Below are 10287 nucleotides of genomic sequence, written 5' to 3'. Positions count from 1 at the left end.
GTGGTGGGGGAATGAAAATAAAGGAGTTAAAATAAGGCAGCTAAAAATAAAGGAGTTTAAAAGGTAAGGGTTTAAACAAGGAATTTAAAACGAAGGCCTTAAAAATAAAATAATTAAAAGTAAAGGGATTAAAAGTAAAGGGATTAAAAAGAAAGGAATTAAAAGCAGGGTGAAAAGGTACATTTGGGCACCGAGAAGGGTGGGGCTTTCAACAGGGGCGGGAAAATTAAAATACAGGAGTTAAACGAAAGTGATTAAAAGTAAAGGAAGTAAAAGAAACGACTTTGGAATTGAGAGTAGAGCAAATCAAAGGGAGGTAAAAGAGCTGTGCGCCGCCCGGGAATCGAACCCGGGTCGCAAGAATGGGAATCTTGCATGATACCACTACACCAGCGGCGCGGTTGGAATGAGAGTTTCTCTGTGTCCCTCACGTACCCGCCGGCCGCAGCCTGCCCAGGCCGCGCTCTCGGCCCGCCCATCGGCCTCTGCCCTTCTTTCCCGGCGCCATGTCGAGCCTCCGCCGGTCCCTGCCGCTGCTGCTGCTGCTGCTCCCCACGCTCTGCCCGCCCGCCCGGAGCCTCCGCGATGGGCCCACCAGGATCGGTGCGGCGGGTGATGGGCGCGGGGTCAGGGGAGGGGGACTCTGTGAGGGGGAGAGCTGAGGGGGAACTCTTAAGGGGATCTGTCGGAGGGGGTATGGGGGGGGGGGTGTCCCTTGAGAGATCTGGGGGGAAACTGTGAGGGGATTTGTGAGGGGCGGGGGGTGCGAGCGGGATCCTTTGAGGGGATCCGTGAGGAAGGTGTGAGGGGAGGAGATCCTTTAAGTGATCTGCCATGGGAGGCCCGTGAGGGGATCTGTGTGGGTCAAAGAGTATGGGGGGGGGTGCCCCTTGAGGGATTTCAAATGGGGGGGGGCGTGAGGGATCTGTGAGGGGGATCCTTTGAGGGGATCTGTGAGGAAGGTGCGATTCGGGGACCCCTCAAGGTCCCTGAAGGTCAGCGGGGCTCCATGAGGGGACCTTTGAGGGGCTGGGGATATGAGGGGAGTCTCTTGAGGGGATCAGGATGGGGGGGCCATGAAGGATCTTAGAGGAGATTCCCTTGAGGGGATCGGGATGGGGGGGCTGTGAGGGATCTTTGAGGGGATTCCCTTGAGGGGATCGGGATGGGGGGGCTGTGAGGGATCTTTGAGGGGATTCCCTTGAGGGGATCGGGATGGGGGGGCTGTGAGGGATCTTTGAGGGGATTCCCTTGAGGGGATCGGGATGGGGGGCCATGAGGGATCTTTGAGGGGATTCCCTTGAGGGGATCAGGATGGGGGGGCCGTGAGGGATCTTTGAGGGGATTCCCTTGAGGGCATCTGTTGGTCAGGGAGCCCATGAGGGATCTTTGAGGGGATTCCCTTGAGGGGATTGGGATGGGGGGGCCATGAGGGATCTTTGAGGGGATTCCCTTGAGGGGATCTGTTGGTCAGGGAGCCCGTGCGGGATTTGTGAGGGGCAGGGGGAGTGAAGTGGGGGCTCATGAGGGTGTGAAGGTGACCAGGCCGGGCTCTCCCAGCCGTGGTGGGCGGTGGGATCGGCGGCTCGGCCGCCGCGTATTTCCTGCGGCAGAAGTTCGGCCATGGCGTGCAGCTGCACATGCTGGAGAAGGCAGCGGTGGGCGGCCGGCTGGACACGCTGGACGTGGAGGGGGACGCCTATGAGGCAGGGGGGTCCGTGATCCACCCCCTCAACCTGCACATGAAGCATTTTGTCAAGGAGCTGGGTGAGCATGGACCCCCTCCCACCCTGGTGTCTTCCAGCCCAAAGTTGTTCCTCAGTCCCAAAATAATCCCCTTGGGGTGCTCTGGGTCCCACTTTGCTGGGGGACATCCCCTGAAAGAAGAAGGCTTGGTTGCCCCTTATGCATACCCAGTAGCCTTCATATGCATCTCCATTAGTCTCACTTTTTTTCTAATAACCCCCACGTCTTTCCCCAATAGCCCCCCTTTTCCCAGTATCTCCCCCATGTACTTCCCCTAGCAATCACCTTTCTCCAATATCCCTCCTCCACAGGCCACTTTCCTTCCCAAATAGTCCCCCATCATCTCCCCCATGCCCCCTGTGGTAGGCCAGCCCCACTCCAGGCAAAGGAAACCCACATCCCAATGGGAATGGTCTCATCCTTCCCCACAGGTGAGCCACTAATGGCATTATAAAGGTCCAAAAGTCACCTCCAATCACTCCCTGGCCCATGGTCAAAGGCTAATTCCCCTTTCCGTGCCTTGGGACTCCGATCTTCAGCCACTCGCCCTTATCAGCACGAAGCCAGGTTATCTCAGGAAGTTAAAACTGAGGTGGAATAGCTCTACGTTTCCCTAAATTACCTTTTTCTGTCCTTTTCCCAAAGGCCTCTCGGTCGCCTCAGTGCAGGGCAGCCTCGCGGGTGTTTACAACGGGGAGGAATTTGTGTTTGAGGAGAGCAGCTGGTCCTTCATCAACCTCCTCAAGCTGCTGTGGCACTACGGCCTCAACCCCCTGCGCATGTCCATGTGGGTGGAGGGCATCCTGGACAAGTTCATGAGGTGGGTTTGGGGTCCTGAGAGGGAAAATGAGGGAAAGGACCTTAAAAACACCTAAAAATTCCATGGGCAAGAACAGCTTCCACTATCCCAGGTTGCTCCAAGCCCCATCCAGCCTGGCCGTGGACACTTCCAGCGATCTAGGGGCAGCCACAGCTCCTCTGGGAAAACTCTGCCAGGACCTCCCCACCCTCATAAAAATCCTCAATATCCAACCTAAACCTCTCGTTTGTCCTGTCCCTCCAGGCCCTTGTCCTGCCACCCCATGAGATCCCTCCCAGGGCCACAGAGCTCATTAACAGAGGCAATTTCTTGTCTGCAATTAAAGGATCTACCGGTACCAGATGCATGACTACGCCTTCAGCAGCAATGAGCGCCTGCTCCACACCCTGGGAGGCGACGACTTCACCCGCCTGCTCAACCAGACCATTGATGAGGCCATGCAGGAAGCGGGATTCTCCCAAAAATTCATCAACGAGGTGGTTTGTCCGGTCATGAGGGTGGATTATGGCCAAGGGGTCGCCGTCAATGGCTTTGTAGGTGAGTGTTTGGAGGTAGCCTCCCATCCTGGGTGTTGGGGTTCCTGCTCTTTGTCCCAGTTTATCCCCCCTGATTTTGCAGTTTGTTTTTCCATGTTTCCCTGCTCTGACGGTGGTGGTTTCCTTGCAGGTGCTGTGTCCCTGGCTGGGGTGCAGTCAGGCCTTTGGTCTGTGAAAGGAGGGAACAAACTTGTCTGTTCTGGCCTCATCTACTCCTCCAAGGCCGAGGTTATCCCGGGAACAGTCGTGTCCATAGAGCCAAAAACCAGCCCCAGGCCTGGCAGTGAGTGCAGCTGGAATTCCCTTCAGTGGGGAGGGGATGGTGATACTGGAGACCAGCCTCAGTCCCTTGGGGATTTTGAGATGGAAATTCCTCCCTGGGAGGGTGGGGAGGGGCTGGCTGTGGCTGCCCCTGGATCCCTGGAAGTGCCCAAGACACTTGGATGGGGCTTGGAGCAAGCTGGGATAGAGGAAGGTGTCCCTGCTATGGAACTGGATGGGCTTTAAGATCCCTTCCTATCCAAACCTTTCCACAATTCCATGAAAACAGGGCTGAAAACCCAGCTGTAGAAGTTTATAAACCCAAACGTGGCAGCATTTCGAAATGCCAGGGATAGCTGGGATTCCCTGAGCAGGGATCAGGATAACCGAGCTGCTCTCCCTCCGCAGGGGACCCGGCCGTGCTCTACCACGTCACCTACAACACGTCCTCGGGGCTCACAGGGGACACCTACGACATCGTGGTCATTGCGGCGCCGCTCGACCGCAAGATGGCCAACATCACCTTCCGCAACTTCAACCCTCCCATCCCGGAATTCCTGAATCCCTACCACCAGACCGTCACCACCTTGGTGCACGGGCGCTTGAACACCTCCTTCTTCGGCTACCGCGACCCCCAGGCTTTTCAGCTGGGGGCCATTTTCACCATGGACAACCCCAAACTGTTCATCAACAGCCTGGGCGTGGTGTCCCCGGTGGGCGGGGAGCCGCCGCTGCGATCAGCCGTCTGGAAGGTGTTTTCCAAGGAAGAGCTGACCAAGGAGCAGCTCGGTTTGCTCTTCTCCTCGTACGATGCGGTGAAGGTGAAGCGCTGGTTGGCGTATCCCCGGTACAGCCCTCCCGAGAAGTTTCCTCCCATCGTCCTGCACGAGCAGCTGTACTACCTGAACGGGCTGGAGCGCGCTGCCAGCGCCATGGAGATGAGCGCCATCGCCGCCCGCAACGCCGCCCTGCTCGCCTTCCACCGCTGGCACGGCCACAGCCACAGCATCGACCAGGAGAACCTGCACGAGAAGCTCAAAACGGAGCTCTGAGACCTCCCCCCAGGGCTTAATTAACACTCACGAGCTCCCTGCTTCGTCCTCTGAGGAGGTGTTTCATAGGATCGTGGGATCCTTGAAGTTGGAAGACTTTCAAGATGATCAAGACCTTCAGGATCATCAAGACCTTCAAGATGATCAAGATCTTCAGGATCATCAAAGATCTTCAAGATGATCAAGATCTTCAGGATCATCAAGACCTTCAAGATGATCAAGATCTTCAGGATCATCAAGATCTTCAAGATGATCAAGATCTTCAGGATCATCAAGACCTTCAAGATGATCAAGACCTTCAAAATGATCAAGATCTTCAGGATCATCAAAGATCTTCAAGATGATCAAGATCTTCAGGATCATCAAGATCTTCAAGATGATCAAGATCTTCAGGATCATCAAGACCTTCAAGATGATCAAGACCTTCAGGATCATCAAGATCTTCAAGATGATCAAGATCTTCAGGATCATCAAGACCTTCAAGATGATCAAGATCTTCAGGATCATCAAAGATCTTCAAGATGATCAAGATCTTCTGGATCATCAAAGATCTTCAAGATGATCAAGATCTTCAGGATCATCAAGACCTTCAAGATGATCAAGATCTTCAGGATCATCAAAGATCTTCAAGATGATCAAGATCTTCTGGATCATCAAGACCTTCAAGATGATCAAGATCTTCAGGATCATCAAAGATCTTCAAGATGATCAGGATCTTCAGGATCATCAAGACCTTCAAGATGATCAAGATCTTCAGGATCATCAAGATCTTCAAGATGATCAAGATCTTCAGGATCATCAAGACCTTCAAGATGATCAAGATCTTCAGGATCATCAAGACCTTCAAGATGATCAAGATCTTCAGGATCATCAAGATCTTCAAGATGATCAAGATCTTCAGGATCATCAAAGATCTCCAAGATGATCAAGATCTTCAGGATCATCAAGACCTTCAAGATGATCAAGACCTTCAGGATCATCAAGATCTTCAAGATGATCAAGATCTTCAGGATCATCAAAGATCTTCAAGATGATCAAGATCTTCAGGATCATCAAGACCTTCAAGATGATCAAGACCTTCAGGATCATCAAGACCTTCAAGATGATCAAGATCTTCAGGATCATCAAGACCTTCAAGAGAGCTAATTAACAGCCAAGTAATTAACACTAAGGAACTCCGTGTTTTTCTCCTCCCAGGATGTGTTTTGTAGGATCATGGGATCCTTAAGGTTGGAAGATCTTCAAGAACATCAAGACCTTCAAGATGCCATAATAAGCTCTAATGAACTCCATACTTTTCCCCTCCCAGGATGTGTTTTGTAGGATCATGGGATCCTTAAGGTTGGAAAATTCCTGAGTTTTCCTCGAACTCCTTGATTTATTCCTGTCTGAGAGTAGGGAATTCATTAAAAGTGCAGTATTGACCCCAAAAGTGCCCTCCAGCTGGGAATATCGACTCCCTGGCTGTCCATCCCGCTGCCCCAACATTTCCGAGGGGTCTGCCAAGGAATTATTCCTCAGGGTGGAAATTGGGGGGGATGGGATACTGGAAACTGCCAAAATGGGTGGGAAAGAAGAAAAACCACCAATACCCAGCGCTGTGCTGAGGTATGAAAGAGTTAATAAAAAAATTTACAACCTGAGTGTTAGGGAGGAAACCACCAAAAATAGCACAAATTTACACCCACTTCAATAAATCAAAGTTTTCCATGAGTTTTCCTGGGATTGGGAGTGGAATTAACAGCCAGTTGCCAAAAACTGATGTAAGAAAGGCTCGAATTAGGTCAACCATTACAAAATTGATTTAATAACAAAACCCAAAATACTTGTACACTTGTGAGCGGCGTCTTGGATGAGGGAATGGAGCTGGTGGGTCGGGATTTGGGGTTTTCCAGGGATTTATACTCGTTCCAAAGCTTCCAGCATGATGATGCTGTTCCCTCGGATCACCTGGAAAGGGGGAAGGTGAAAGCTGTTACCTCTGATCTAAGGATTCCTTTCTTGCAGTTTTAATTCCCCAAAAATCCTTGAAAATTCGGCTGGAATTCCCCAAAAAGGATGAAAACTGACTGATTTTAACCCTAAATCCCCAAGGATCACAGAATCCCTGAGGGTGGAAAAGACCTCTGGGATCATTGAGTGCAACCCTGTCCCCAGTGCAGAGCTCTGAGTGCCACCTCCAGGAGTTCCTGGGACACCTCCAGGGATGGGGATCCGAACCTCCCTGGGCAGTTCCAAGTTCCTTTTCCATGGGGAAATTCCTGCTGCTGTCCACCCTGAGCTCCCCTGGCCCAGCCTGAGGCTGTTCCCTCTCCTCCTGTCCCTGTTCCCTGGGATAAGATCCCAAATCCCCCTGGCTGTCCTCTCCTGGCAGCGAGCTGTGCAGGGCCACAAGGGCCTCCTGGAGCTGATGCCTGGCCCTGTTCCCACCAGTCCTTGGGTCCATCCATCCATCCGTCCATCCATCCATCCATCCATCATCCATCCATCCATCATCCATCCATCCATCATCCATCCATCATCATCCATCATCCATCCATCCATCCTTTATCCATCCATCATCATCCATCATCCATCCATCCATCATCATCATCCATCCATCCTCCATCCATCATCCATCCATCCATCATCCATCCATCCATCCTTTATCCATCCATCATCATCCATCCATCCATCATCCATCCATCATCATCCATCATCCATCCTCCATCCATCATCCATCCATCCATCATCCATCCATCCATCATCCTTTATCCATCCATCATCATCCATCGATCTATCATCCATCCATCATCCATTCTTTATCCATGATCCATCCATCCATCCACCATCATCCATCCATCATCCATCATCCATCCATCATCCATCCATCCATCATCCATCCATCATCCATCATCCATCCTTTATCCATCCATCCATGAATTCCATCTATCATCCATCCATCCATGCATCATCCATCCATCCAGGTGTTTCCAGCCATGACTTCACCTCTCAGAAGCAGAAGCACTCAAAGCTCTGCTGAATTCCCACCTGACAATCCCAAAGCTGTCCCTCACCAAACTTCCCGCTCATTCTGCACTTGTGGCTCCCAGTGGTGCTCCCAGTGGTGCTCCCAGTGTGTTCCCAGTGGCACTCCCCAGTATGTTCCCAGTGCTCCCAGCGTGTTCCCAGTGCTCCCGGTGCTGCTCCCAGTGCTCCCAGTGGCACTCCTCAGTGTACTCCCAGTAGCACTCCCAGTGCTCCCAGTATGTTCCCAGTGCTCCCAGTGGCCCTCCCCATTGTGTTCCCAGTGTGCTCCCAGTGGCACTCCTTAGTGTGATCCCAGTGCTCCCAGCATGTTCCCAGTGCTCCAAGTGGCACTCCCAGTGTGTTCCCAGTGCTCCCAGCGTGTTCCCAGTGGTGCTCCCAGTGCTCCCAGCATGCTCCCAGTAGCTCTCACCACCATGCCGATGTTGTTCTGCTGCCCGCCTGGTGCCATCTCCACGCACTCGTCGATGACCAGGTTCATGAATGGGTCGAAGCCCCGCAGGATGCCCTGCACGTGCCGGCCGCCGTTCAGCTTCACTGCGGGAACCCGGCGCGTTAGGGACCGACAATCCCAAAACGGGAGTGTTTGTCCCCAAATCTGCGGCTCGGGAGGAGCGGGACCCGCGGGAGGCGGGGAATGGGAAGGATTAAGCAGAAGCCGTTAATGGGGTGAGGAAAAGAGGAAAAGAGCGAATTTTCAATTTGTGTTATAGTTAAATTAATGAATTGTGGTTTAAATGAATTAATTAGAATTTTAATTAACGAGCTGTGTGGCCTGAAATCAGTCAGAGCAGGGCCTGCTGCTGGTCTGAGCACCAGCCCCAGCAGCTGGGAACCCCCAAACCGGCCGGGGGGCCTTAGGAGTCCCCCATAGTCGGGGACACGAGGGTCCGCAAACCCAGCATTCTTGGGGGGCGCGGGGCAGATCCCCAACAGCGGGGGACACGAGAGAGAACTGGGCTGTGGAGGGTCCCCAAACCAGGCATTGATGGGGGGCATGGGACGGGTCCCCAACAGCAGGGTCATGAGGGGATCGGGGCTGTGGAGGGTCCCCAATCCGGCACTGTTGGGGGGCTCAGGAGTCCCCCATAACGGGGGACACAAGGGGGAACCGGGCTGTGGGGGGTCCCCAAACCAGGCATTGATGGGGGGGCACAGGGCAGGTCCCCCATAGCAGGGGACACAAAGCTGTGGAGGGTCCCCAAACCCAGCATTGTTGGGGGGCACGAGGCAGGTCCCCAAAAGCGGGGTCGTGAGGGGATCGGGGCTGTGGGGGGTCCCCAAATCCGGCATTGTTGAGGGACGCGGGGCAGGTCCCCAACAGCGGGGAACACGAGGGGGAACCGAGCTGAGGGGGGTCCCGAAACCGGATATTGTTGGGGGCGCGGGGAAGGTCCCCCATAGCGGGGTCGTGAGGGGATCGGGGCTGTGGGGGGTCCCCAAACCCGGCATTGATGGGGGGCGTCGGGCAGGTCCCCACAGCGGGGTCGTGAGGGGATCGGGGCTGTGGGGTCCCCGGGCACCGCGAGGGGGATCGGGGCGAGATCAGTTCCACAACTCACACGACAGCTTCTTGTCCATGAACCTGTAACGAGAAGGCACCGGGTCAGCACCGGCGGGTGGGGACGGGCAGGAGACCCCTCCCCATTATCCCCTCATGACACCGGGCCGAACCGCGCCTCCCCCGCCGCCATGACGGCCTCACGGTGCACGCCGGGACACCGACAAGCGGCGGACCGCGTCGTTCTGGTCCCCACTTCCGTCACACCCTCCCCGTCTCCCCTCGCCCCCCGGCCCAGCCCCGGCGCCCCCAGACCCACTTTTTCAGCTCGGGTGGGTGCGCTTTACTCATGGCGCTCTAAGCCCCCGGCCCGTCTCTGCCGCGCGCCGCACTTTGACGTCAGCGCGCCGTGCGTCTGCCAGCGCCAGCCAATGGCAGCCGTGCGCGCCTCCCCGCGCGCCGCCCCGGCAGCCAATGGCGGCCCGCGGAGCGCTACCGCATTCACCCGAGCAGCGGCGCATGCGCGGGGAGGTGGCGGGGAGCGGGGGGGAACGCAGGGAGCGGTGCGCGGATACAGCGGGAAATACGGCGGGAAATAAATAGGGCGGGAAATAAATAGGGCGGGAAATAAATAGGGCGGGAAATAAATAGGGCGGGAAATACGGCGGGAATGGCCGCCAGTGGGCGGGCCGAGTGCGTGTGTGTGTCCAGGTGTGCACACCTGTGTGTGTGTGTGTGTGTGCACACCTGTGTGTGTGTGTGCACACCTGTGTGTGTATGTGCGCACACCTCTGTGTGTGTATCCAGGTGTGCACACCTGTGTGTGTGTGTGCACACCTGCGTGAGTGTGTGTGTATCCAGGTGTGCACACCTGTGTGTGTGTGCGCACACCTGTGTGTGTGTGTGTGCGCACCTCTGTGTGTGTATCCAGGTGTGCACACCTGCGTGAGTGTGTGTGTGCACACCTGTGTGTGTGTGTGTGTGCACACCTCTGTGTGTGTGTGTGTGTGTGCACACTTGTGTGTGTGTGCACACCTCTCTGTGTGTGTGTGTGTGCACACTTGTGTGTGTGTGCACACCTGTGTGTGTGTGTGCACACCTGTATGTGTGTGTGTGCACACCTGTGTGTGTGTGTGTGCACACCTGTGTGTGTGTGTGTGCACACCTGTATGTGTGTGTGTGCACACCTGTGTGTGTGTGTGTGCACACCTGTATGTGTGTGTGTGCACACCTGTGTGTGTGTGTGTGCACACCTGTGTGTGTGTGTGCACACCTGCGTGAGTGTGTGTGCACACCTGTGTGTGTGTGCACACCTGTGTGTGTGTGTACCTGTGTGTGTGTGTG

At 54.7% G+C, this 10287-nt stretch overlaps 2 protein-coding genes and 1 non-coding gene across 3 annotated transcripts; 1 reads left to right on the top strand and 2 right to left on the bottom strand.

The window, feature by feature from the left end:
- Positions 1-328: 328 nt before the first annotated feature.
- Positions 329-399, bottom strand: TRNAG-CCC (transfer RNA glycine (anticodon CCC)). The gene has a single exon. It is a non-coding gene; the product is annotated as a tRNA-Gly (tRNA).
- Positions 400-494: 95 nt separating this feature from the next.
- Positions 495-6248, top strand: PCYOX1 (prenylcysteine oxidase 1). The gene is made up of 6 exons (XM_005532250.3): positions 495-603; positions 1561-1767; positions 2392-2566; positions 2892-3103; positions 3233-3385; positions 3772-6248. Exons 1-6 carry the CDS (start codon positions 507-509, stop codon positions 4413-4415), a joined length of 1488 nt encoding a protein of 495 aa, XP_005532307.1. The 5' UTR covers positions 495-506; the 3' UTR covers positions 4416-6248.
- Positions 6195-9391, bottom strand: SNRPG (small nuclear ribonucleoprotein polypeptide G). Its single transcript, XM_005532244.3, has 4 exons — positions 9263-9391; positions 9005-9027; positions 7855-7979; positions 6195-6365 (listed from the first exon to the last, which is right to left on the bottom strand). The coding sequence occupies exons 1-4, from the start codon at positions 9292-9294 to the stop codon at positions 6315-6317; spliced, it is 231 nt and encodes a 76-aa protein (XP_005532301.1). The 5' UTR covers positions 9295-9391; the 3' UTR covers positions 6195-6314.
- Between the last annotated feature and the right edge of the window lie 896 nt (positions 9392-10287).

The sequence above is a fragment of the Pseudopodoces humilis genome, chromosome 30 (genome assembly GCF_049639895.1).
Source record: "Pseudopodoces humilis isolate 2021_Gansu_Grassland_sample_001 chromosome 30, ASM4963989v1, whole genome shotgun sequence".
NCBI classification, from domain to species: domain Eukaryota; kingdom Metazoa; phylum Chordata; class Aves; order Passeriformes; family Paridae; genus Pseudopodoces; species Pseudopodoces humilis.
Note: the sequence above shows the minus strand (reverse complement) of the source record. Positions and strands in the feature narration are given on the sequence as shown.

Excerpts from the sequence above, each read along its gene's own strand:
- SNRPG (XM_005532244.3), bottom strand. The coding sequence starts at position 9,294 with ATGAGTAAAGCGCACCCACCCGAGCTGAAAAA. Across the intron at positions 7,980-9,004 it reads CATGGACAAGAAGCTGTCGT|TGAAGCTGAACGGCGGCCGG; the intron begins GTGAGTTGTGGA and ends GGGTTCCCGCAG. Across the intron at positions 6,366-7,854 it reads AGAACAACATCGGCATGGTG|GTGATCCGAGGGAACAGCAT; the intron begins GTGAGAGCTACT and ends CCCCCTTTCCAG.
- PCYOX1 (XM_005532250.3), top strand. The coding sequence starts at position 507 with ATGTCGAGCCTCCGCCGGTCCCTGCCGCTGCTGCTGCTGCTGCTCCCC. Across the intron at positions 604-1,560 it reads CGATGGGCCCACCAGGATCG|CCGTGGTGGGCGGTGGGATC; the intron begins GTGCGGCGGGTG and ends GGGCTCTCCCAG. Across the intron at positions 1,768-2,391 it reads GCATTTTGTCAAGGAGCTGG|GCCTCTCGGTCGCCTCAGTG; the intron begins GTGAGCATGGAC and ends CTTTTCCCAAAG.